This window comes from Miscanthus floridulus, chromosome 8 (assembly GCF_019320115.1).
Source record: "Miscanthus floridulus cultivar M001 chromosome 8, ASM1932011v1, whole genome shotgun sequence".
Classification (NCBI taxonomy): Eukaryota; Viridiplantae; Streptophyta; class Magnoliopsida; order Poales; family Poaceae; genus Miscanthus; species Miscanthus floridulus.
Window position 1 is genome coordinate 132,975,477 of NC_089587.1, and position 27,804 is coordinate 133,003,280.

At 51.1% G+C, this 27,804-nt stretch overlaps 1 protein-coding gene across 1 annotated transcript; it reads right to left on the reverse strand.

Annotated features, from left to right (window-relative positions):
* Positions 1–2,918: 2,918 nt before the first annotated feature.
* Positions 2,919–27,497, reverse strand: LOC136477287 (alpha-soluble NSF attachment protein-like). Its single transcript, XM_066475412.1, has 9 exons — positions 27,149–27,497; positions 26,372–26,421; positions 26,193–26,265; positions 9,407–9,486; positions 9,021–9,172; positions 4,329–4,488; positions 4,197–4,244; positions 3,981–4,061; positions 2,919–3,158 (listed from the first exon to the last, which is right to left on the reverse strand). Exons 1-9 carry the CDS (start codon positions 27,291–27,293, stop codon positions 3,087–3,089), a joined length of 861 nt encoding a protein of 286 aa, XP_066331509.1. The 5' UTR covers positions 27,294–27,497; the 3' UTR covers positions 2,919–3,086.
* Positions 27,498–27,804: the final 307 nt, after the last annotated feature.

The window sequence follows — 27,804 nt, forward strand, 5'->3', positions numbered from 1 at the left end:
ACAAGGGTTCACGCAGAGACCCGTCATTGATTACAATGAAACCTATTCTCCGGTAATTACTAGAATTACTTTCCGATACTTAATATCATTGGCAGTTCAAAATCATCTATCTATGCAGTTGATGGATGTGGTGACAGCATATCTATATGGGTCACTTGATTCATACATATACAAGAAGGTTCCCGATGGAATCCAAATTTCAAATCCAAACGCAAATCGCAACATGTATTGTGTAAAACTACAAAAGTCATTATATGGCTTGAAGTAGTCAGGACGAATGTGGTAGAACCGATTGAGTGAATTCCTTCTAAAGAAAGGATACACTAATAATGATGATTGCCCATGTGTTTTCATTAAGAAATCTCCAACGAGATTTTACATTATATCCGTATATGTGGATGATTTAAATATCATTGGTAGTCCAAAGGATATAAAAGAAGCACGCAATCATCTTAAGAAGGAATTCGAGATGAAGGATTTGGGTAAGACCAAATATTGCCTAGGCTTACAACTTGAGCACCGTCCTTCAGGGATTTTTAGTGCATCAATCAGCCTATATCCAGAAAATATTAGAGAAATTTAATATGGATAAATCATACCCTAATAAAACCCTGATGGTTGTCTGTTCTTTAGAAATAGGGAAGATCTATTTAGTCAATATGGATAAATCATACCCTAATAAATCTCATATCTCAGTGTCATTGGCACACTTATGTATCTTGTAAATTACACTAGGCCTGATATCGTATTTGTAGTGAACTTACTAGTTAGGCATAGTGCGGACCCAACTCGTCATCATTGGACGGGAGCAAAGTAGTATCCTCGGATACCTTAATGGCACAAAGGATATTGGTTTATTCTTTAAAAAAATCATGACCCCAGTATGATTGGTTATACTGATGCTGGTTACTTATCTGATCCTCATGACGATAAATCCCAAATAGGATTTGTATTTCTATATGGAGGTACAACTATTTCATGGAAGTCTTCTAAGCACTCTGACAACGACCTCTACTAATCATTCTGAAATTATTGCCCTATACGAAGCATCACTGAGAATGTGTATGGCTTCGTAGAATGATTAACCACATACAACAGTCATGCGGTATTAGTTCAATTGAATCACCTACAATTATCTATGAAGATAATTCCGCTTGTGTTACACAGATGCAAACATGTTACATAAAGAGCAATATCACTAAGCACATTGCTCCTAAGCTGTTTTATCCCCATGAATTACAAGAAAAGCGGGGAAATAAATATCTTGCAAATCAAGTCATATGATAATCTTGCTGACCTATTTACTAAATTCCTTACCAACTTCTATGTTTTAAAATTTGGTACATGGAATTGGTATGCGACGACTTCGAGATGTGCCAGAATCAGGGGAGACATCTCCTAAATGTTGACATGTACCAGCATCATATTGTACTCTTTTCTTTCACAAGTTTTACTCACAAGGTTTCTTGTTAAAGTTTTTAATGAGGTAATAATAACATAAGCATGTGTCATATTTTCTATTTTTCCCACCGGAGTGTTTGTGGAAAATATCAAAGACACATATTGTCCTCACAACTCATCCATAGTTTTTCCCTGAAAAGGTTTTTCATGTGAGTTATCTAAGAGGCAATACCAATAATATAGTCGTCATATTTTCTCCTAATTTTTCCACTAGGTTTTTATAGAAGTTTTAGCAGCATATCACTCTATATTGCTCCTCACATTTTTCCTAAATGGTTTTTGGGGGGAGTTATCCTTATGTCGTATCTCTAATATTTTTTCCCACTGTGGTTTTTAATGGGATACCAATGACATAGTGATTTATGCAAATCACACGCATATATGTCGTTTTCTCCTTATTTTCCGAATAAGGTTTAAAGGAGTTTTTATGGCATATTTATACATACATATTCCTCAGATTTTTCCCACAGAGTTTTTTCGAGGAATCCAAGCTTACAGCTACATTGATCTTAAGGAAGATTCGATCAAGGGAAGAGTGTTACGAAATGGTGCCCGCTAGCAGACATCTATTCATCGGTGATCTCATCCAATTAGACGTGCAATTAGAGATAGGATTAGAGATTAGATTTGTAGTTAACTGTGTCATCGAAGGGACATGTCTCTTGGTGACGAGATGTAACTTCTCCCGTCGGTTGTCCTTTGGACACACCCGTTCACTTGTATATATTCTGAGATCAATGAAACACGGTAGTTGTCCCTCAAAATAACTGTTCATTAAATTCACTTTTCATCAAGGCATACTAGTCCTGTTCAGTTGGCTGATTCGTATAATTGCTAGTTCGTAAAGATTGGCTGATTTGTGTGAAAGAAAAATGAGAGGAGGCCTTGTTGTAGTGCCGCTAGGGACGCCGCCTCTCTAGCACTCAAAGCACGTGGCCCAAACACTCCACCTCCACCTCCACAGCAGATCTGTCGGGCAAGAGGCAGCGTAGTAAAGGAGTCCAAATTAGTTTTTTAAGGGGATTTAGGATTTATATGGAATCCATCAGGACGTCTTAGTCCTATTCGGCTTACACCATATTTAATTTGGTCAACTTTTTTTTTCAGACAAAACAGTATTTTTCTCTCACAACAATTCAAGTCAGAACAATATTTTTCTACCAATTTCAAGACCAGCGAACAGGACCTTAACCATGATTTAAAACCGTTAAAAATGGGCAACAGTTCATGCACGGAGGGATAAGTAACAGTAATTTAACAACAGCAGCGATTTTGAACAGTTGAATTCACTTGGTAAAGCTGGTACATTTGCAGACCGGTGATACAATCCAGTGGAAACCGCTTAGATCATTAATGAGGTATAGAACTACAATAGCAAATAAGGTCTTGAGATTTGAAAAGAACAGGAACCGCAGAAACAAGCATTCGGTACTAATTTTCAATCTGACAGCAAATCATTAAGTCAACGAAACTGGCAGTCACATGAACAGGACAACCCAAATTGACGTTCTGTACAACCAGACCTGCGATTAATTTCATCATGCTCGTTTGTAAGGAACACGTGGCCTCCAATGCAATGGAGGCACAAACCAAAACATATCGTACCATTTTTTACAAAACAATACTTATGTAAGGTCGTCCTCCTTTTTCTTCAGCTCATTCTTCGCCCTGAGCAGCAGGGTGGTTTTCCAAGGATCCTGACACAATATATGACAGATTTGAGGGGAGAAAACAGAAAAGGACCACATAAAATACTACATATTGTGTCCATTAATCCCTTTTGGAGCAGTTTCTAAGTTTATGACGTTATCTCAGAGAATGCATTGCGGCAATCATGTTGCAGAAGAACCTCATGATTTAGCATGTTATAGAAGGTTGAGAATCCTAGAGTAACTATTGCCCTTAAAACTCTTTTATGTTGAGGTAGGTTGACGTCCAATGCAGAATAAAACACTGGCATCCTGCACTGTGAGGTTGGTGACTGGAGAAACAGTAGAATACCATGTGCCATAGACATTTTTCCAGCCAAATCTAGATTTCCTTTATCAGGTTAATTGTATACTGCCTCCAGTCATAAAAATACATTTTTTTAAGACAAAGATTTATTCAAACCTTAAAAACTACAAATATCAACAAGTTTTACATGTCTACAAAGGTAAAAGTTGTTGATGTTTGTAGTTTTTAAGGTTTGAATAAATCTTTTGTCTTTAAGAATGTACCTTTAAGAATATACTTGCAAAATTTATTCAAATATATTTGCAAAATCAGACTCGAAGGATTTTAAGAATATATTCAAGAAGAAATTACAAATTAGTAATCGTAGATATACAATGACCGTACAAATTCAAACACAAGTACTTTGACCCGAGGAAGTATTTATTCTTAAGGTCTTATTAAGCTAACTCCCATCCATTTTACTGTTTATATACACTTAGAAAGCATTTAAGTTACAAATAAACAGGTTAGCCACCAATGACTTGAAACTTCAAAATAAAACATGGGACTGCAACTGAACATACCAGACGTGTCATGCTATCAAATTCTTTGATGGCATCAGTGAATTTGGCAACATCCCCTTCATCCATAGATGCAGCAAGATCCTGAAATAAAAATAGCTTACGATTGGATGATTTATTTTAAAATTATATTTCATTATTGGTACTAGAGATGTTGTATTCAAGTCAGGCATACAATGAAAAAGTGTCAAGGAAAAAAGGGCAAATAATTATTCATACAGCTAAAAGCTTGTATTCACGTGTCCCAGAGAAAGTCGGGTCAATTTCCTGCAAAATAGTAACCAAACATCTTTATAAAGATAACAAGGCACACATTAACTGGTTAGGGTCTTATGACAGAATAATACACACCTGGTATCGCTCCAATGAATTTATGATGGCAACAGGATCACCTCTACATAGTTGGCAGATGCCAGCATTAAGGAGAATTCCTCTGACACTATACTTAAGAAGATTATTGTTGATTGACTGACGAGCAATCGCTTCAAATATCTCAGTTGCTTTTGGGTACCTAAAAAAGTATTAAAATTTGCATAAGAAATACCACTAGAGATTGTAACCCTGAAACTACTATAATGAAGTATGCATGAAAAACAAAAACAAAGATGATGGAAACAACCAGATAGCTGCCATGCACCTTGAACAAAGAAAAAAACATGTTTGTTGGTGTAAGTATGCCAATTTGAACAGAAAATAGAGAAATAGAGAAGAACAAAAACAAAGAAAACTAATCAAAACATGATAATAGGCAGATCAATAAGCCTCATAACTTCTAGAGCATATATAGCCAGTGCTGATCTGCAAGCTGCCACAATCCACTAGCAACCAGATTTGCTTCAGGATTTGTGATTTTACATAAAAAAAAATTGAGGCAAAGTATGTCATCCATGAAAAAACAGAATTTAAAGGAAAATGAATTCCACCTTCAAAATTGCTGAGATTATGTTAAAAGGAATTCTGTAGCTCAGATGTAAGAACACATTATATTGCTAGTTTGTTACCCACAATCTGAATTAAATCTACCATTACCCTTATTCCTATACTGCATTTTCTCCTCCGATGCAGCCACGTCATCGCCTTTTCCTGTCCCTACGATTTCGCGTAAACGACCAGCAACTCGCCAGCTCCACGGAGCCTTCCAGAATGTCCTGGGCAACCCAACCGCCACAGTCCGCTCCAGGCGCCACGGTGCGCTTCCGCCTCTGCTGCTCCCGCCTCCACTTCTACCTCCCTCCCTCGTGCCTCCCTTGGCCTCCAGCGCACCCTCCACGTCTACCTCGCGCCGCACTTGCCCCGCCCTCGGTTGCCTCCCGCATGGCCGCACTGCCTCTGCTCGGCGTCGTGCCCGGCCGCTCCCGGCACGGCCGACTGTCCGGCGTTGGCCGCTCCGCCCCATGACGATGTGCCTGCAAGATGGCGTCGCGGAGCGCAAGCTGGGCCAACAGGGGGGACCCTGGCGCTGCGGGTTTTGGGACGGAAGCCGCGAGGTTCGTCGAAGCTCGGCCGCGATGTTTTTTCCCCTGCGCTCCTCCCCCCCTGTGGCATGGGCTTCGGCTCCGTTGAACGGGTCCACAACGATGGTCCAAGGTGCCGAAGATGGAGTGGGGGAGGATGCCGCTGCCCCGGCTTGGGTCATGGCCTGCGCGACGGCCGCAGCCGTGTAGTTTCAGGTGAAAAGTTCCTGGATCGAAGAAGACAGATGCCAAGTGTACAGCATATTTGCTATTTTTGGTTTGGATATAGTGCCTAGTCTCACTTCGTGTATTATAACAGATCACGAAGAAATAGAGCAAGGTTTCTACGCCCATAAATTCCTTCTTCCTTCTAATCTCCTAAGGTGAGTAGTCTCTTTTCTTTTCCATCAGCATATATGTGTTCTTTCTTCCTAATGATGGCTACAGCTAAAACTCTGCATCCTGCATTGGTTACCAGTAAAGCATATTTATTAAAGACCCAAATTAGTTTTCCGTTCCCTATTAACAGAGTATTGCCACTGTATGGAAGAGATATATTTTCTAGCAACAACGCAGAGGTTTGGTCGCTTTTCCTAGCTCCTTTCCTTATTTATTTGCACGTTGTTCTGAACTAAAGCCAAGCTATGTGTGGTTTTTGTTCATATATATCTATTGACGACTAGAACAAGTAATAATTTTTGTTATTTTCCCTGCATGTTGTGCCACCTGCTACTCTTTATTATCGCTTCTTATCTGTTTGCTTTTTTTCCTTCTATTGATTCTTTGTAAGCTTTAGTTAGCTGCGCAATGTAGCAAGGGCACTTAGACATGCCACTTCAGAGGCAGCGCCTTTTGTAAGTTGTAACTTATTGTTATTCTGGTCTTCGGAGTATTCTCTACGAAGAACGAGGACAAATGCTATGGTTTATCATGTTGGAACTGCTATTGCATTGTTTCGCCTTAGATGATATGTAGGCCCATATATTGCAGATACAAATTAGTTTACCTACAAATATGTAGCCGCCTGATATGTTGGTGCTGCTGTCAAGAAGAATATGCACATTTTGTTTATGATTCTATATACCATCCTTAAACAGTTTTGATAATCGAAACAAAAAAGTTCAGCTTCACGATATATAGTTACTTTACACAGAAGCATTCTACTTTCTTCTATTAAATTCAGGAGTTTAGGTTAGTTCTGTATGAGGAACGATGTGTAAGTTAAGCGATTTGTGGCAAACAGCTTAGCATATCTACTTTGTGTTCCTCTTACACGTTCAAGGTTTGTGGAAAGAACTTTAACATGGAATAGAGTTTCAGAATCTAAAACTTGACACTGATTTGGTTTTATCATTGGTTTGCTTCGGAACCTTTCTTTCTTTTCACATTAATATGTATGATAATCTCAGGATTCCTCGCAAATTGCCAAGCACGAACTATATATGAATGCTCGACGCATATTTTGGGTTTGCATACAACAAACTTCAGCAACGAAGCTAGCTGACCTGACTATAACCCATCCACATTTGGTGCAAATAATAACAATTATGACCTATTTAGGCACGACAACAACCTACCCTGGACATTTACTTTACCATTGACAACGATCAATAGGCAATGGCCTCCACCTTAGCTGAGATCTGCATAAATTGTTTCATTTGCTATCTTATGTCAAACGTAAAAGTTAATTTTTTCCCTCTAACTGAAGTTATTTGTTTTTCTAGGCGGCAACTCCATGCCATTGGCAGTTGTTTCTGTAAATGATCTCCCTACTTCTATACTCAATGGTGAGCCTTAAGCTGTGAACTTACCTGTCTATTTTCCTGATGATGGACAGAAGACTAAGCCTTGAACAAATAGGTTCATAAACACACCGGTCAAAAAGTAAAATGTCCCTGGAATACTAACACTGTTATACTACTGTTCATACACACTGGTCAAAAAGTACAACAGGTGTTCCTGGGATACTAACGCTGTTCTACCTGTTGTTCTTTACTTTTTCCTCTTTTTTTGCTTTTAAACTGCTACTACATATGAATATGTACCAAAACAAAATACCATACACATGCCGTGTATGCACATATCTACCTGTTTATTGAACATCTGCATTGCTAACAATATACAAGCCTGTGATGTGCGAAAAAGACCTTTATTCTTAATTATGGTTAGGCAATTCCATAAACATATATATAAATATTCAGCAATATTAATTGCAGCAGTATATCATCTCTACCGGTCATATGCTGACTGTATTTGCATTTTTGCTTATTGGTCCACAGGTTTTTTTTTAAAATCTTTTTGTTCACAGCCCTCCACTACATGCTGCCTTGGCCAGCCCTGTCCTCTTCGCCCGTACCCACTCCCTCCACCAACCCCAATCTGTCTCACCCAAGACGTCGTGAACCTTCATCCGGGACTGCAGCCGCTGCGGGAAGTCAGGAATGAACTCACGCCATCATCAGATTAAGTGTTGAACCATGTCCCATTTGTCAGGTTTTAGCTACTTGGAACTGTGCTTTCTACATTTCAACTATATGAGCTAACACAACAACAACAAAGCATCTTTCTTTTTTTTTTTGCTTTCCAAGGATGTTGTGTATGAAAACTAGCATTTCGTCGATGTATGACCAGTGAACTGCAGGTAGCATAATGTTGTCACCATTTCACTTGTGTTTATTCTCAGCTAATTGACATTTATCATATGTCTTATTTTTCCCCCTCAGTACCTTCAGTTTCCCAGATGTTCTGCTTAGAATATATTACAGATTGGCTAAGCACAACCAACAATTGACAAACTTTTTCCCTATTTGTATTTTATGACGAACAGCTTTCACAATGTGATTAAATTCCGGAGTGCTGGTATTTACGAATTCTAACATGTTCCATGTATTCTACTGTTTTAGTTACCAAACTTATATATATGCTTTCTAGCCCGTGCAACTGCACGGGGTACTTGCTAGTTATTGAATATATACATATACTCCATTGATAATTTTCATATTCAGGGATCCAATGGCAAAAGCAGGGAGATAGCACAGTTTTCCAAACAACATATCAAGTTGACAGATTACAGTGTTAAGAATATTTTATCAAATTAGACCGGGTGACATGTAAGTAAAGACAATGAAATTGCTGATCACCGTAAAAAAGGAGCAACTAATATGGAAATAAAAGAGAATTAATAATAGTAATACTACTAGTAGGAGGTATAATACCCAGTTCACACTCAGGTGCATGAAATTGCTGATCACATGTAAGTCAAGAACCCCACAACAACAAAAATATATATATCAATCCCTCCGATTCCAGATATAGGCTGCATTAGGATTCTAGTTGGTCAAACTTTTTAAACTTTACCCATCAATCAATTTGTAAAAAGTTTCATAGATTGATAACTCATGATTAATAGATTCATCATGGAAAATATTTTCATAGTATGTATCTTTCTCTGTTTCAAAATAATATATTTTTACAAAAAAAAGTCAAACATCAAACTGTCATGCTGGAGACCATGTCAATGCCCTAAACAACTTACATATGGGGTCAGAGTATGATATAATTACTATAAGACAAATGAAGCTAATCTTACTGTTCCAACTGAGCAGCAATTTCTGCTACTTTCTGTTTGATGGTGTTTGATTGAGACGACTGCCCCTCACTGTCAAAAAGGTCAGCTGCCCTTTCCAGGTAATCTGTAGCCTTCTCTAAATCTTGTTCTTGCTGATATATCTCACCAATGTCCTGAAAATGCATCAAATTTCCAGCAGTGTGAGTGATATATTTCTTTTTGAAACAAATCATCCTTCCTTCTGAAGCAGGTCATCATTCAAATATACTTATAAGTTCTATTGGGAAAAAAAAAGTACAAAGAAGAAGAATGCTGGATATCTTAGTTCATTAATCCAATAGCCTGAGGTAAAAACAAGATAGTAGCATATAATAACATATCTGTAAACAAAATAAAACTTTATTCACCTTGCTGTATCTTGCAGCCATGTTCAACCTACCAATTTCCAAGAAAAGATTAACAGACTGGTTTAGCGCTTGCGCAGCTTCTGCAATTAAGGGGTTAATGTACACAAGTTAGCTACTTAGCTAAGCATGTTAACATAAGGGACTATGAATAAAATCATAAAAGACTAAAAGAGTAGAGATTAAGCATGGTCAAGGGTATGTAATAATAATCAAACTTATGGATGCATAAGAAACAATTTAAATCACAAGTATTCCTAACATTTGAGATGTCAATACAAATTCATGGCCTTTTTATGATTAAGATAGTAACAATTGTGCAAGAAGATTATCAATCACAGATATAGCACAAGTAGTCCTAATGTGTTTGATTCTCAGCTGCACATGAATCTCAGTTTTGGATGAGGGGATGCTAGTCATATGGCCAATAAGGATCTAGAATGGATATAAATAGCAGGTCAGCAATGGCAGGAAAATAAATTTGTGGATAAGCCAGGTGTCGGTGTTTTGGACCGGGGGGGTCCTCAACCAACTAGTGAATTTATCCTGCGTGTTCCCGATTCCGGATGGTGATGCAAAGAGACACAAGGTTTATACTGGTTCAGGCGGTTCGAGCCCAACGTCCAGTCTGAGAGATTGATCTTGTATTCCTTGCACCGAAGTGCTTGTAGTAGGGGGTTACAAGCCAGGTGAGAGAGGGAGCTAGTCCCAGGTCTCGGTGGGGAGTGATGCGGGTTGCTTGAGACGTTGCTCTCAAGCGGCAAGGTAGTGCGCGTGTTACAGAGTGTTGTTCTTCGTGAGAACCTGTCCCCCCCTAGAAATAGCCCAAGTCCTTTCCTTTTATAGTTTGAAGGGAGGACAAGGGTAGTACATGTACTAACTATACAGTGGCCAGTAATCCCCGCCGTGCCCTGTCTTAGCCAATATGGCACTGATGCGACCTCATGTCCCGTCGGCCATTCCGCGATGTCGAGCCGTCGTCCGGCTGAGTTGCGGGAGTGGTTAGACGTATTAATGGGACATGACGTGCTGTCGGGAAGACCGGTCGAGGCGGGGGCGACGGGCTATGGATGAGCCGGCCTCGAGCGATACGGAGAATAAGGCCTCGCGCGAGACGGAGATTGGACTCCTTGCCGAGGCCTTCCGTGAGAGGCCTCGCGCGAGGTAGAAATTGCGTCAGGACGCCGAGACCTCCCATGAGAGGCCTGAGACGATGCGGAGAGCCGGGTGGGCTCGGACAGGGCTGGTGATGAGCTCATGGCTTACCCTCTATCTTTGTCATTGATGGGATTTAAGTGCCCCTTTTGGTGTACGCTTGGGGTACCCCGTTTTATGGTACCCGACAGTAGCCCCCAAGCCTCAGGGGGAGTGAGTGCGCTCTCCCTGAGGGTTTATCGAGACTTGACTTGCAGTCACTCCCGTAGGGATTGTGTTTTGCTTCTTGAGGTTTCGGTGGGTGCGCGCGAGCGCACTCGCCGGGTGTAGCCCCCGAGGCCCTAGGAGGAGTGGAGTTACTCCTCCAGGGGCTTTTTTCGTTTTCATGTTTGAGCGAGGAGTTTTTATCGTGTTTGCCGAGCCCACAAGTGCGAGTTCGGGTCGCGGGGGTCTCGGCAAGGTCGCAGGAAGAGCCCCCTAGCCTCCGCACGGAGCAAGAGGTCCGTCAGGGGTTCCCCTGGCTTTTTGTACGACCCTCACGCTTCCTTTTCGCTCGGAAGGAGGGGTGGAATGTGTCAGGCTACCCTCGGTGTGTACGAGCGTTGGCACTTCCGGTGAGCTGTTATCGGGTAGGTTCGAGTGGAGGCCCGTGCCCCGTTCGCTAGGGGACGGCTAGCGGTCCAGAGACGCACTCCAAGAGTACCAGAGGGTTTCTCTAGTGGGTGCCGAGGCCGTTCGCTGGGCCTCGGTGGCTCGGTGCCTCCCTACGGTGGGATCCCATTCGGAGACCTCCCTGCCGGTCTCGGACACGACTTAGGGCGTCCCAAGCGTTTCGCTTGCTTGGGCCTCGGCCATTCATGGGCTCGTCCATAGTCGTCCCTGACTCTGTTGCCCTGGAGCGGCTGTCGAAACCTCAGGGGGCCTAGCCTTAGAACCCCTGGACCGTAACGGGCTCGGTGTCCTTTATCGTATTTGTAACGAAGCTTCTAGCGCGGGCTTAGATCGTTTGTCTTCGTCTTGGGTGCAGGAGGAGCCCCCGAGCCTCCGCCTGGAGCAAGAGGGCGGTCAGGGGTCCCCTGGCTTTTTTGTTCGACCCTCACATATCCTTTTCGTTCGGACGAAGGGTTTGTTTGCCGAGCCCATTTGGGTGCGAGCCAGGAGCCGCTGGGTCTCGACAAGGTTGTAGGAAGAGCCCCCTAGCCTCTGCGTGGAGCGAGAGGGCCGTCAGGAGCTCCCCTGGCTTTTTATACTGCCCCTCGCGCTTGAGGGTTTGTTTGCCGAGGCCCCTTTGGGCGCGAGCCTTGGTCTCGGCAAGGTTGCAGGAAGGGCTCCCTAGCCTCCGCACGGAGCAGGAGAGGCCGTCAAGAGCTCCCCTGACTTTTTGTACGACCCTCGCACTTCCTTTTCGCTCGGAAGGAGGGGATTGTTTTGCCGAGCCCCCTCGAGTGCGAACCGGGGTTCGCTAGGTCTCGGCAAGATTGCAGGAAGAGCCCCCTAGCCTCTGCACGGGGTGGAATGTGCTAGGCTACCCTCGGTGGGCACGAGCGTTGGCACTTCCGGTGAGCTGTTACCAGGGTGAGTCCGAGTGGAGGCCCGTGCCCCGTTCGCTAGGGGACGGCTAGCGATCCAGAGACGCACTCCAAAAGTACCGGAGGGTTTCTCTTAGTGGGTGCCGAGGCCGTTCGCTGGGCCTCGATGGCTCGGTGCCTCCCTACGGTGGGATCCCATTCGGAGACCTCCCTGCCAGTCTCGGACACGACTTTAGGGACGTCCCAAGCGTTTCGCTTGCTTGGGCCTCAGCCCCGTATAGGCTCGCCCGCGGTCGTCCCTGACTCTGTTATCCTAGGGCGGCTGTCGAAACCCCTAGGGCCCAGCCTTCGAACCCCTGGACCGTAACGGGCTCGAAGTCCGGTTCCTTCATCTGAAAGGAATAGGGTGGGGGGATATCTTCCCAATCGGCTCGGCAACGGGCGGCGCGCCTTTTGAGGCGGTTTCCTGGGGAGGCGAAACGACGCCTGCTGCCGTAGTGGCCGAGCGTGACGTGGTTGATGGGAAGTAACTGTTCCCGTAATTAATGAGAAAGAAGTGGGCGTGTGGGCGGCAAAATCGGATCGTGGTTAACTACGCCGGATCGAGGGGAAACTTCCCCGATTTCATCGCCCGTTCGTTTCGCCTTCCCCCTGCATAAATACTCGAAGAGTCTCGCCCCTCCTCACCTTACCTTGCCTGCATTAGCTCTGCCTCCATCGAGCCGTCGCTAGAGCAACGGGTGCCGGGAAGAAGGGAGGAGAGCGAGCCAGGGGGAAAGCGAGAAAGCGAGTGAGAGAGAGAAAAACTCAACGCCGCATCCGATCCCTCCACCGCACTCATGGCCGGCGACATCGTTGTTGTCGAGGCGGACCCCTGGGATCCTTCCGACGTTACCGTGGAGACACTCCAGTCGCTCGTCGACGGCAGGACTCCTTCGTCCGGTGACGGACCCCTAACAGGCCGGAGTGGATCACTCCGTACGGCGAGCCAGAGCCGAGGCCTCGCGACGGCTACGTCGTGAGCTTCGTCTCCTTTCACGAGCGCGGCCTCGGCGTCCCGGCGGATCAGGTTCATGCAGGGCGCTCCCTGCACTACTATGGCGTGGAGCTACACAACTTCAACCCCAACTCCATCGCACAGGCGGCCATCTTCGTTGCCGTCTGCGAGGGGTACTTGGGGATTGCTCCCCATTGGGAGTTGTGGCTCCATCTCTTCCGGGCGGGGCACACCACTAAGCCGACGGGCACATCGGGCACGAGGAAAGCGACGAGGGCCGGCGGCTGCACTCTCCAAGTGCGCCAGGACCGCCAGCACCTCTACATCCCGGCCCAGCTCGCGTCATCCAATCGCCGGTGGTACACGAGCTGGTTCTACCTTCGTAACGACGACGGAGGACTTCCCCCCTACACTGGGCGGATTGTGGGGAGTTGCCCGGAGAGGTGGAAGTACGGCGTCCCGAAGGACGACCAGCCCAAGCTGCAAGCCGCTTCTGGAGGGGCTGAGAGAGGCTACGGGGTTGTGGCCTTACCGTGGCTGTGGTCATGGCTGCCTTCCACCGCCGAAGGGTGCTGCCACTGATGGCTCGGCGGCAGGCGGTTGTTCGAGATGAAGCCGGGATGAGCCCATTGAGGGCATCCGGATGTCCTCCTCCGCCCTTTCCGACGAGGAAATTCTTCGTCGGGTGGGGGAGACGGTAGAGGCGAAGCTGAGGGGCAGGCAACTTGACCCCCATCGCGATGCGACCGTCGCAGGGGTTCCTCTCGCTGATAAGTCGTGTGCCGCTGTAGCCCCCGAGCCTCCTCCGTTTCTTCTTACTTCTTGTTCCTTTATGCGCGTTCGTCGTTCCTGCAGGGGATGAGGGACGTGCGCTCCTCTCCGCCGCCTGTTCCCGAGGACGCGAGGTGGCGGGCGATCAACCGGGCGCACGCCGACGCGCAGAAAAAAACGGAAAGGACGCCAAGGCGGCGAAGCGCACAAAGAAGATCCTCGCGCGCGAGGAGCTGGACAAGCGTCGCCGTCAACAAAGGAAAGATGGTCTCCCGTTGGAGGAATCCCCGTCGCCGTCGCTGTCGACGGAGGCCTCGGACAGGGGATGACGAGGGCGAGGTGGGGCGAGGTCCCCTGGACCATCTCCCTGACGTAGTGGAGGTGGTGCCCGGGGCGTTGGCAAGCAGCCCAGCACTCCTGGGAGGAGCTGACCCGGGGTAGCGCCTCCTCCGCCGCTGAACGGCGAGGCGCGTGGTCGGTGCGGCCGAGGTTCCCGTTGTGCCGCCGCAACTGCACCAGCAGGACCGAGGGCCCCGGTCGTTGAGACCAACGGCGCATGGACCGGAGCGACTGCCGCCCCGACTTGCGGCAGGCGCCGGCGAACTCAGTAGGTGTATTTTTGGTGGGTCCAGTGCCTGTTGTTCTTTGTTTGTCTACCTATGTGTCCCTTAGCCGGAAGCGGCCTGCGGAGCCTACCTTGGCGCCAACGAGGTGGCCCACGTAGCGAAAGGCATCAGGGAAGACCCACTCCGAGACCACACAAAGGCTCCCCCCGCAGGCTCGTGAGTGCCGGTTTCCCCGCCGGACCACCGAGGCCGGGTTTACGGTGATGGCGGCACACGAGGCGCGCGGCAGCACCGGGCCCTCGCGATCGCCGAGGCCACGATAGGGAGCCGGAGCCCCGAGACCACCAAGCCACGATGGCGAGGCCGTAGCCCCACCACCGAGGCCACGATGGCAGAGGCGACCCCCGGACCACCAACCTGACGCGATCAGGCCTGCCAGCCCAGAAATGGAGATGAAGGCGGCGAAGGCCTTGGCGGCACCCTTGGTTCAGGGCCCGCCGTCGTTGCGAGAGAGCGCCCGGGAGGTAGAGATTCTTCCGATCTCCTCAGACGATACTTCCCGGGCGCAAGAGATGGCCGACGCCGAGGCGGTCGGTGTCGTGGAACAGCCGGTTCCAACTCCGGGCGAGGGAAGCTTAGCCCTCGCGCGGGTGCGACCCGAACCCCACGGGTGGAACCACCCGCGTGTCCTGTGGCAAAGCCGGGATGATCCTGAGGCAGGGCCTCTGTTTGCCCTCGAGGACGCAGCCGAGGGCGGTCGCTGGGACACGTTCGAGCAGTACCGCCAGCTGGCGGAGCGGTCTCTACGGACGACGCTGTCCGTGGTGGCCAACGATTTGCCCGGAGTCGCCCAGGTTCGTACTTTCTTTTCCCATGCGGTGGTCTTTTTCCGGGCTTTCTCTGTAGGGATTGACCCCTGTTCTGTTTCCCCCAGGAGCTCGAGACCCGATCTCTTGGGAAGTCGGTCTTCCTCCGCCGGGAGAGGGATGTCTGGGACCAACTTCAGCGGCAGAAGGGCCTTCTTGCCGGCGCCAATGAGCTCCTGTCGGCGCGGAGCGCAGAGGTGGAGGACCTCCGCCTTCGTTGTGCCGACGCGAAGGTCGAGGCGGCCACGGCCCAGGAGCAGCTCGCCCCTCTGGCGGCGCGGGTCAAGGAGTTGGAGGAGCTCACCCGCGCGGCCAGTGATCGGGATGCCTTCAGGGCTCGAGCCGTAGAAGCTACGGCCTCGGCCACGGCTCTTGCTGGGCAGCTAGGGGCGGAACAGAGTGCATACCAGCTGACAAAAGGTGCTTTGGATGAGGCCCTTGCAGCAGCTGAGGCCTCGCGAACCGAGGCTGTGGTTTGGAGGGGGACGGCCGAGGGTGAGTCCTAGTCCCCTTGTTGTATTTTCTTTTCCTTATGTTCGTTCCCTAACTTCCTTGTGTGACGCAAAGCTGGGGAGTAAAGCTTCCAGGGCGGCCGAGGCTTCTCGGGTCGAGGCCCAGCGCCTGAAGGAGAAGGCCGAGGCTTCCCGGGCCGAGGCCCTAGCGCTGGAAGGAGAAAGCCGAGGCCTGTCAGGTCGAGACCCGACGCTGGGAGCAGAAGGCCAAGGGTGAGTTCCGTAGGCTTCCGCCCCTAATTTAGGTTGTTTTTTCCCTCGCTCAACCTCATTCCTGTTTTTCCGTGGTGCAGAGTCAGAGGCGGAGGTTACTCGGGCAGCCGAGGCTTCCAGCGCGGTGCAGACGGTGCTCGAGACCGAGATCGGGGAGCACGAGGCGCTGAAGAGTGCCGCCTGTGCCGCCTGCGACGCCCTGGCGGTCGAAGGGGTTCAGTCAGGCAGCTCCCTTGGGAGCCGTCTGACTGCACTGAGCGGTCAAGTGCGTGAGCGGCTCCGAGGAGCGCTGCACACGGACGTCAAGCGCGCACTGGCCGTCATCGCCTCGCACTACGTTGGTGTCGACCTTCAAGCCATCAGCGATGGCTATGTCTTGCCCGATGATGACGGTGAGGCCGACGAGGTGGTGACGAAGCTGTTGGAGGCGGCGGAAGGCCCTGGCACCGCGTTGGCAACGTTGTTTGAAGAGGAGAGGTGGTCCCTCCCCCGCCGTCTGCCGATGCCGGAGGTGCTGAGCCTTGACCTGGGCCCAGGTGGCCATGTAAATAGAGTAGGAATTAGATTTGTATCGTAACGCTTGTGGCCACCGAGGCTTCTTTTTAAAGTACTCGTGTTTCTTTAATCGTTTGTCTTGTATTTCCGAGCCTCTGCCCTCTTGTTGTCTCCGATCTGATTTCTTTACAAGAAACCCCTTTGGAGCCTAAGTCATCCCTTGGGCGAAAGGTGGTGAGGGAGCGCCGTAGCCCGGAGGCTTAGGCTGTCTCGCGACTCTACCGACCTTCTGGCCTTAAAACGGGCTTTTGGTCCTTGGGTTTTCCGCAACCGATTCGTCAGAGCGTGCTAGAGGGTTTGGCGTAGGAATTTTTTCAAACGACGACTAAAAAATGGTGCGTGGGACTTTAGGGGGAATGCCCCATCTAGCCCCCAAGGGAGATTTGGTTCTGCGGAGGCAGAGCTGAGTCTCCCTTACAGTGTCATCGTATTGCCGAGACCAACGATAGGCTCGGGGAACTTCTCGAAAAATTAGAACTAAAAACGGGTTTCAATTGTATTTCGAGAAGAAATATATACAATGCTTGGAATTTTAAGGATAAAAGCGACGTAGCTGTTCTATGTTCCAAGCGTTGGTGAAGATTTCGCCCTTCTCGTTGGCTAGCTTGTAGGTCTCGGGCTTCAGTACTTGGGCGATGATGTACGGTCCTTCCCATGGCGGGGTCAGCTTGTGGCGGCCCTTGTTGCTCTATGCTAGCCTCAACACCAGATCGCCTACCTTCAAGTCTCGGCCTCGGACGCGTCGGGCCTGATAGCGCCGTAGGGTCTGCTGGTATTTAGCCGAGTGTAGCAGCACGACGTCTCGGGCTTCCTCCAATTGGTCGAGGGCGTCCTCTCGGGTGGTGCGGTTACTTTGTTCGTTATAGGTTTGTAGCCTTGAGGAACCATATTCCAAGTCAGTGGGGAGAATGGCCTCGGCCCCATAGACCAGGAAGAAAGGCGTGAACCCCGTGGCTCGGCTTGGAGTGTTCCTCAGGCTCCATATGACTGATGGGAGTTCGGCGAGCCATTTCTTGCCAAACTTCTTCAACCGGTTGTAAATTCTTGGCTTGAGGCCTTGTAGGATCATGCCGTTGGCACGTTCTACTTGGCCGTTGGTCCTTGGGTGTACTACAGCCGACCAGGCCACACGGATGTGGTGGTCGTCGCAAAACGTCAAGAACTTTTTGCCGGTGAACTGTGTCCCGTTGTCGGTGATGATGGTGTTAGGAACCCCAAACCTGTGGATAATGTCGATGAAGAACAGCACCGCTTACTCGGATTTAATTCGACTGATCGGACGAGCCTCAATCCATTTGGAGAACTTGTCGATTGATACCAGTAGATGGGTGCAGCCCCCGGGGGCCTTTTGCAGAGGCCCGACCCTGTCGAGCCCCCACACGGCGAACGGCCACGTGATGGGGATGGTTTGGAGGGCCAGGGCTGGGAGATGCGTCTACCGAGCGTAGTACTGGCATCGTTCGTAGGAGCGTACTAGCTTGGTGGCGTCGGCGACCGCCGTCGGCCAGTAGAACCCTTGGCGGAAAGCGTTTCCCACGAGCGTCCGAGCCCGCAGGCCCCTGCGTGCAAGTCCCGAAGCAGGGCTCGGCCCGCCTCAGCAGTGATACATCGTTGGAGGACACCGGAGGGACTTCAGCCTATACAATTCGTCATTGCAGAGAACGTAAGTCTTGGCTCGGCGCGCAAGCCGTCGGGCTTCGGTCCTGTCACTAGGAAGCTCCCCCCGATCAAACCAATCGAGGAACGCGATTCGCCAATCCGCGTCCTGGTCGGTCTGCGAAGGCTCGGTGTTGACTTCCATGACCTCGGGCTTGGTCGAGGGGGTCTCGGCAGTAGAGGGGGCGTCGAGCCCTGCCACGGATTCCACAGGTGGGCCCTCCTCCGTTACCAAGGTGTAGTCAATGGAAGGTTCGTGGAGGTCCCTGGCAAAGGCGTTCGGGGGGACCGGAGCCCGTGCCGAGGCCATCTTTGCCAGTTCGTCGGCGGCCTCGTTGTACTTCTGCGCGATGTGGTTTAGTTCGAGACCGTCGAACTTGTCTTCTAGGCGACGCACCAACTTGCAGTAAGCCTCCATTTTGGGGTCGAGGCAATTTGACTCCTTCATGACCTGATCGACGACGAGCTGCGAGTCACCCCGGACGTCAAGACGCTGTACCCCAAGTTCGATGGCGACTTGCAAGCCGTTGACGAGGGCCTCGTACTCGGCCACGTTGTTGGAGGCGGCGAAGTGGAGCCGCACCATGTAGCGCATGTGTACTCCGAGGGGTGAGACGAAGAGGAGACCCGCGCCTGCCCCGGTCTTCATCAGAGACCCGTCAAAGTACATGGTCCAGCATTCTGTCTGGACTTGAGCAGGTGGTAGTTGGGTGTCGGTCCACTCAGCTACAAAATCGGCCAAGACCTGAGACTTAATTGCTTTCCGAGGCGTAAAAGTCAAGGCTTCCCCCATAAGCTCGACGGCCCACTTGGCTATCCTGCCTGAAGACAGGTTATGGACTATCTCTCCCAAAGGGAAAGACGATACCACAGTCACTGGGTGAGACTCGAAGTAGTGACGCAGCTTGCGCCGGGCCAGGACTACAGCGTAGACCAGCTTCTAGATGTGGGGGTAGCAGCGTTTTGGTCTCGGAGAGCACCTCGCTGATGAAGTAAACAGGTCGTTGGGTGGGTAGAGCATGCCCCTCTTCCTGCCTTTCTACTACTACGGCAACGCTGACCACTTGGGTCGTTGCGGCGACGTAGAGTAAGAGGGCCTCGTCCCTGACCTGGGGGTACCAGGACGGGAGGATTTGTGAGCAGCGCTTTGAGTCTGTCGAGGGCCTCTTCGGCCTCGGGCGTCCAAGAAAAACGCTCGGATTTTCTCAAGAGTCGGTACAGAGGCAAGCCTTTTTCGCCGAGGCGCGAGATGAAGCGGCTCAGGGCCGCAAGACATCCCATGACCCTCTGTACTCCCTTGAGGTCTCTGATTGGTCCTATGCTGGTTATGGCCGAGACCTTCTCTGGGTTGGCTTCGATGCCGCGTTCCGAGACTATGAATCCCAAGAGCATGCCTCGGGGGACCCCGAACACACACTTCTCGGGATTGAGCTTGATGCCCTTCTCTCCTAAGGCATTTGAAGGCTATCCTCAAGTCGTTGACGAGATCCTCGGCCTTTCTGGTCTTGACCACGATGTCGTCCACATAGGCCTCGACGGTCCGCCCAATGTGGTCGCCAAAGACCTAAGTCATGCACCGCTGGTACGTGGCCCCTGCGTTTCTGAGGCCGAAAGGCATAGTCACATAGCAGTACATGCCGAATGGGGTGATGAAAGAAGTCGCAAGCTGGTCGGACTCTTTCATCTTGATTTGATGGTAACCAGAATACGCATCAAGGAAAGACAGGGTCTCGCACCCCATAGTGGAGTCAACGATCTGATCGATTCGGGGTAATGGGAAGGGGACTTTTGGACAGGCTTTGTTCAAACCGATGTAGTCTACACACATCCTCCATTTCCCATTTTTCTTCTTAACTAACACGGGGTTAGCCAACCACTCTGGGTGGGACACTTCCTTGATGAACCCGGCCGCCAAGAGTTTCTGCACCTCCTCACCGATGGCCCTACGCTTTTCCTCGTTGAAGCGGCGCAGGCGTTGCTTCACCGGTCTAGAGCCGGCCCGGATGTCCAAGGCATGCTCGGCGACCTCCCTCGGTATGCCCGGCATGTCCGAGGGACTCCATGCGAATATGTCGGCATTCGCATGGAGGAAGTCAACGAGCACGGCTTCCTATTTGATGTCGAGGGTGGCGCTGATCCTTAGCGCCCGGTCGTCGGGACAGGCGGGGTCGACCGGGACGAGCTTGATGGCCTCTGTGGGCTCTAACGCCCCTGCGCGACGCTTGGAGTCAGGCGCCTCGCCACTGAGTTGGTCGAGGTTGGCGATGAGGGTCTCGGCCTCCGCAAGAGCCTCGGCGTACTCGATGCACTCGACGTCGCAGTCGTATGCATGTTCGTACGTGGACTCAATCGTGATGATACCGCTGGGGCCTGGCATCTTGAGCTTGAGGTAGGTATAGTTGGGGACTGCCATAAACTTGGCGTAGCACGGCCGCCCCAGGATGGCGTGGTAGGTTCCCCCGAACCCGACCACCTCGAAGGTAAGGACTTCCTTGCGGTAGTTGGAGGGGGTGCCGAAGCAGACGGGAAGGTCGATGCGCCCGAGGGGTCGCGTGCGTTTCCCTGGCACGATGCCGTGGAAGGGTGCGGCGTCGCCTCGGAGCCTCGATCGGTCGATCTCCAAGAGCTCCAGGGTGTTGGAGTATAGGATATTGAGGCCGCTGCCTCCGTCCATCAACACCTTGGAGAGTCAGGTGTTGCCGATGATCGGGTCGACAACAAGTGGGTACTGCCCGGGATTCGGAACATGGTCGGGGTGGTCGTCTCGATCAGAGGTGATCGCCTCCCAAGACCAGTCGAGATACCGTGGAGTGGCCACTTTGACCGAGAAGACCTCTCAGCGTTCCCTCTTTCGCTGCCGCGCCGTAAGGCACGCCGAGGGTCCGCCGAAGATCATGAAGGCGTTGTGTACCTCGGGGAACCCATCGTCCTTGTCATCGTCCCGGTCGCCGGCGCCCTTCTGCTTGGCGTCGTCATCGGGGAGCCCGAGCCTGGCGTAGTAACGCCGTAGCATGGAGCAATCCTCGAGGGCGTGCTTGACCGAGCCTTGGTGGTAAGGGCAGGGTTTCTTAAGCATGTCGTCGAAAGGTCTGGGGCCCCGGGGGCCTCGGGGATTCTTGCGTTCTGCGGCCGCGACCATATCGGTCTCGAGGACGGCCCGCTTTCCCTGGCAATCCTTCTTCCTTTTGGGGAGGCGGGGAACCGAGGCCTCGGGGGCCTCATCCCTCCGCTTCCCCTTGGCGTCGTCCGTGGGGGAGGTGGCCCCTACAGCCTCCTCGCCTGAGGCGAAATTGGTGGCCATGTCGAGGAGCGCGGCGGCCGAACGCGGCACGTTCCGGCCTAATTCTCGGACCAAGTCTCGGCAAGTTGTGCCAGAGAGAAAGGCCTGGACGATCTCTGAGTCTCCGACGCTGGGCAACTCGGTGCACTGTTTAGAGAAGCGCCGGATGAAGTCCCGGAGGGACTCGTCTAGTTTCTGACGACAACTCTTAAGGTCCCAGGAGTTTCCAGGGCGCACGTATGTGCCCTGGAAATTCCCGACGAAGATCCGAACCAAGTCGCACCAGTCGTGGATCTGAGAGGGAGGAAGGTGCTCGAGCCAAGCTCGCGCTGAGTCTGATAAGAGCAAGGGGAGGTTGCGGATGATGAGCCGGTCATCGTCTACGCCGCCTAGCTGACAAGCCAGGCGGTAATCGGCAAGCCAGAGCTTGGGGTTGGTCTCGCCACTATACTTGGTGAGATTGGCTGGCTGGTGAAACCGGGCTGGAAACTGAGCATTGCGGATGGCTCTACTGAAGACTCGAGGGCCAGGTGGTTCAGGAGAAGGACTACGGTCTTCCTCACTGTCATATCGGCCGCCTCGGTGCGGATGGTAGCCTCGAGCGGGCCCCTCCCCGTCGTGGCGCCGTCGCTGGCTGATCACCTCGTGGTCGCCCTAGGCCTCGTGTCGGTTGTCGAGGCGGTCGTGGACCGGGGGGACCCTGTTGATGGTCGACGCCCGAGCAGGCTCGGGACGAACCGAGGCCTCCCTATCCTGCCGATGCGGTGTTGAGGGGAGGTCCGAGACGGCACCGCGCCGCTGGGAGGCGGAACTCTCAGCCTGCTGCACCGCGGCAGTCTCGAGGAGATCCTGGAGCTCGCCGCGAACCCGTCGTCCCTCCGTGGTGGAGGGCTCGGGCATCGAGCGCACTAGCATCGCCGCAGCCGCGACATTCTGGCTAGCGCGATTGAAGATTGGGGGACGATCATCACCTTCGTCGTCGTTGATGCGATGGTGCACGTCGCGAGCCCGTCACCGGGCTCCTCCGCCGTCACCGCGGCCTTGCTGCTCCTGCTCGAGAGTGCTTCGGAGTTGTTGCAGAAGGAGTCGATCTTGCTCGACCTTGGCCTGAAGCTCGCGGAGTTGTTCCAGGTCCGGGCGCCGGAATTTTCCGAGGGCAAGGTTCTCGTTCCGCGCGGCGGGTGGGACAATGCGCGAAGGCGTAGCATCGCCCGTTCCCTGATGAAGCGGAGTGTGGTTGTCTGCCCCCTCGTCCTCGTCGCCCGTGCTTGGCATCCCAAGTCCGACGTGGAAGCACTCACGAGTGGGATCGTAAGTACCTTCATCGTCAGAATCGGAGTAGCCAAAGCAATAATCGCTTGCGGCCAAGAAGCGACGCATGGTCTCGTGGTCGTGGAAGTCGGAGAAATCCACTCCGGCCCATGCCTCGTCCTCCTCCGAGGAGTTGGCGTGGGTGTGGGTCGACGTGGCGGTGTCGAAGTTGAAAGCGAAGCGCTGGCAACGCTCCGAGAGATCCGTGTGAGCGGAAGCGTAGGCGTAAGCATAAGATGCGGCGGCATTTCTCAACCCGAAGGGGTATGGAGATAGTGCCGTGGCCGGGCTCTGCTCTACCGGAGTTGGCTCCTTATAGAGTGGTGGAGCGGAGCTTGATGTCGGGGCGTCGCCGGGCGCCACCGGCGTTTTTCCCTTGTCCATGCTCAGGCTAGACAGATCCCCAACCAGGGACCCTGCGCCAACAGCTGGTCGTGGGATGCCGGCGGAGAGCGGCGAGTCGCCCTGGGTTTGCGTGGCATCGGGGTGATCCTGCTCGCGTCGCGCCTGGCGAGCGCGGCGAGAACGGTGCGTGACGTCGTCGTCGGCAGGCGGGGCTCAGGGTGTGAGAAGTACCATGTCGTACTCGTGCCCTAGAGACATGAACTCAAGGCTCCCAAACCAAACCACCGTGCCAAGACGCAACGGTCGTACGGGGTCTGCCATCCGGAACTTGTTGGGATGACGAAATTGACACACAGAATCCCCTACCTGGAGCGCCAACTGTCGGTGTTTTGGACCGGGGGGTCCTCAACCAACTAGTGAATTTATCCTGCGTGTTCCCGATTCCGGATGGCAATGCAAAGAGACACAAGGTTTATACTGGTTTAGGCGGTTCGAGCCCTACGTCTAGTCTGAGAGATTGATCTTGTATTCCTTGCACCGAAGTACTTGTAGTAGGGGGTTACAAGCTAAGTGAGAGAGGGAGCTAGTCCCAGGTCTCGGTGGGGAGTGATGCGGGCTGCTTGAGACGTTGCTCTCAAGCGGCAAGGTAGTGCGTGTGTTACAGTCCTTTCCTTTTATAGTTTGAAGGGAGGACAAGGGTAGTACATGTGCTAACTATACGGCGTCGTGGGAATAGAGGTGGCGTGTCCGAGCCCTGTAGCCTGTTCCTGTGGTGGAGTAGTCGTCGGAGTGGTCCGTCCTTGGGGCACTGGGGCGGCGTGCTGGTCACATCCGATCCTGTGCGTCATGGGAGCTCCAGGGCTGCCTCGGAGCGGGTGCGGCGGTCAGCGTGCGGGTCGCTGTGGATTGACTGTGCGTGAGGCCGAGGCTCGGTTGGTGCCGAGGCCGCACCGTGGTGGGGGGTCTCGGCAGACACGAATCCCGAGATAGCCGAGACCCTGGTGTAGAGTGCCGAGGCCCGGAAGGAGCGGTTGATCTGGTGTGCTAGTTAGGAGGCGATGATGACCCGGGCCAGGCTGCCCATGTCGTGTTGTTTTCGAGGCGGGGATCGCGGGGCACAGTGTAGTGCGGGCGCGGATCGTGGGCACAGCGTCAGAATACAGTGGCCGGTAATCCCCGCCGTGCCCTGTCTTAGCCAGTATGGCACTGATGCGACCTCATGTCCCGTCGGCCATTCCGCGATGTCGAGCCGTCGTCCGGCTGAGTTGCGGGAGTGGTTAGACGTATTAATGGGACATGACGTGCTGTCGGGAAGACCGGTCGAGGCGGGGGCGACGGGCTATGGACGAGCCGGCCTCGAGCGATACGGAGAATAAGGCCTCGCGCGAGACGGAGATTGGACTCCTTGCTGAGGCCTTCCGTGAGAGGCCTCGCGCGAGGCGGAAATTGCGTTAGGACGCCGAGACCTCCCGTGAGAGGCCTGAGGCAATGCAGAGAGCCGGGTCGGCTCGGACGGGGCTGGTGATGAGCTCATGGCTTACCCTCTATCTTTGTCGTTGATGGGATTTAAGTGCCCCTTTTGGTGTACACTTGGAGTACCCCGTTTTATGGTACCCGACACCAGGTAAGGAGCTCAAGTTGGCTATTATGTTATGCGAATGAGCCTCTAGCTGAGTTGGTCAGGTGGCTCTAGTGACACTCCTCAGGTCCTGGGTTCAACTCCACGTGGAAGCAAATTTCAGGCTGGGGTTAAAAGAAATCCCCTTGTCTGTCCCATGCAAAGCACATGTCTATGGTTCATTCCAGGTCATGGTCGTTCTCACATGGGCTATAGTGCCGCATTGTATGCGTGGGGTAAGGGTTCACGGATTTTATCGACTTGTGTGACAATGTCTTCTTAGCAAAATGCCCAGGGACTGTCTTACCCACCCACATGTCTGAGTTTTTTTTTGTGTAATTGTCAATAAACAAAATGCTAAAAATTACAGATTGTTTGATGGTGTGAATTGAAAGTGTACATTTAAAGTGTATCTTATTAATGTGGGTCTGGGGGTGTTTTTTTAAGGGATCTTATCCCTTTTCTTTCATCTTAATATTAACGATATACAGCTCTACTGCGTTTTCAAGGAAAAAAAAAGACGTGTGAATCCTTCACTTGAACTTGTGAAGTTAGGTTTGAAGGACAGCGAATCTGTACAGCATGTGTCTTAGTCTTTGCTCAGCAGGTGTGGCACCTCATATTCTTGAAGGCTGAAGCTAGGTTTGAGTTCTATTTGTCCACAGACCAATCCTAATCATTTGTCATGTTGGTGGTTCCAAACCATGAAGCAAGTGCAAAAGGACAGGAAAGGGCTGAATTCTCTCATCACCCTTTGCTTGGGAAATCTGAAAACACCGAAATGATTGTGTTTTCAATGGTGCGAGCCCAGATGTTCAGATTCAGCTGGTGTAGTATGCCTACAAGAATTGCTCCTAAGGTCGTTTCATGGGGTCAGGTGATCCTTTGTTATAGGTTGCCTCAGGTCCTTTCATGGGGCCAGGTGATCCTTTGTTATAGATTGTCTCAGGTCGTCATGGGGCCAGGTGATCCTTTGTTATAGGTTGTCTCAGGTCATTTCATCCTATCACAGGCTATTTCTTGCCACGAATCAGGTGGAGTGGGTGTTTTGTTTGTGGGCTGAGGTTTTAAGAGTTCTACCCCCTCTCCCTCTCCCTCTTCCTCTCCCTCTCTTGTTAATGAAATGATATGCAGCTCTCATGCATGTTATAGAAAAAATGCAATCATTGAAAGAAATACGCCACATAGTTCAGACAATAGAACCAATAGATGGCTAACAACAGGAAAAAAGGCAGTCAACTCAACATTAAGCAAGCAGAAGGGCAGCATAATATGGTAGAATGACATTCTGTGGTTCACAGAAGACAACACTAAGAACATGCGAGTATTATATTACATGAATTATAGCAAGATAAAGAATAAAAAATCACAGACAATTAACAGTAGAGTGCATGATACTCAGAAAGTGGAGGTACCCTGAGGTGAGAACTTTTTGTAGCAATCTGCTGCCTCGACATACGCTGAGGCAACCTCGTGCTTGCTATCTCCCTGTTCGGCAAAATGATAAGCACCATAGCATCATCTTGTTTCCACAGCATGATTTGTGAAGATGACAAACTAATAACCCAAAACATAAGCAAACCAATGAACCAACCTTCAAATGACAGTTAGCAATCTTGATGTACACTGATGCAGCTCTGCTCCCTGAACAGTAAAGTGATTTTAGTCACTGAAAATAATAAAGTCAAGGCACACTGAAATGACCCACATCAATTTATAATCAATCTCCGAAACAAAATTTTATTCTATTCTTTCATGCAGTCCACGGATCCCATATATACTACAGCAATTCAAGCATACCAGTGCTGTCAGCCCAATCAACACTACAATGAGATGACTATAAACATAAACATCTATTATGCGCCAAGTTCTCTGTCCCAGTGAATTATGTGAATCAGCAAAAATCCTATCAAAGAAATATAATTGGATAAATACTCAGGAAAAATAAATGAAACAATCTGATCTGAAATGGAAAGAGGGAGCAGGATACACCAGGCCCGACCCTTTTCGGGCCAGACCACCTAAACAAAGTTCAGAGATAAGGAAGCAAAAGCACAATCTGTGTACTCATATGGAAGCAACATCCTCAGACGAAACCTAGTGCATCAAAGATCACGCGGCTCGGCCGTAGATCCGCAACCCAAGATCCACCCCGGATCCAACCCATCCGCTAGTTTGCCAAACTAAGCAGCTAACGATCCTGACGCCCGATCGGCTGACAGATCTGGCGGCAGGGCCACCAAACGACTCATCATAACCAATTGGGGAAAAAGCAAATGGGTGGGGGTGGGGGGGGGGGGGGGGGGGGGGGGGGGGGGGGGGGGGGGGGGCGCGGAGGGGGATCTGGGCAGGGGCAGCCAGGAGCGCTCACAGTTCTTGGCGAGCTTGAAGGAGTTCGCAGCCTTGTCGAAGAGGTCCGCGGCGTCCTCGTACTTGGAGCTGAAGAGGCCCCAGCCCGAGAGCTTCTTCTCCGCCTTCTTCTCGAAGTCGTCACCGCGCGCCTCGTGATCACCCATCGCCTCAGCAGCTGCAGCCACCGCCGCCTCGATCGGTCTCTGTTCCTCCTACTCCTCCGCGGCCGTTGCCGGCGCCCGGCGAGGAGAGAGTCGGGAGAGGAAACGGCGGAAAGCAGAAGGGTGGGATGCCTCTGTTTGCTTCGTCGTGCGGGTCTGTTGACGAATCGGGGTCGGGTGCGGCCGTGCGGACGGGTCCGCGGCGGATGGACACGTCCACGGTGTCTCTTTTGGCTCGGCTTCGGTTAACCTAAACCACTCGTCTCTGTACAAGCCACCAATCCGAAACACGCTTAAGGTATGTTTATTAGTTGCCTCGCTACGATCAGCCTTAATCTGCTCTCACCTAGTTAATATGGGTGTGTTTGATTGCATGTCTATCTCTAAACTGGTTTAGCTATATTTGTGTTTGTGTGGGTGGCCAGGTCGTGGCTGCACTAGTGGAGTGGGTTTGTTCGGCTGCTTGGTCAGAGTGGGGTGTAACTACTGTGTTCTTTCCTTTGGTAACATTACC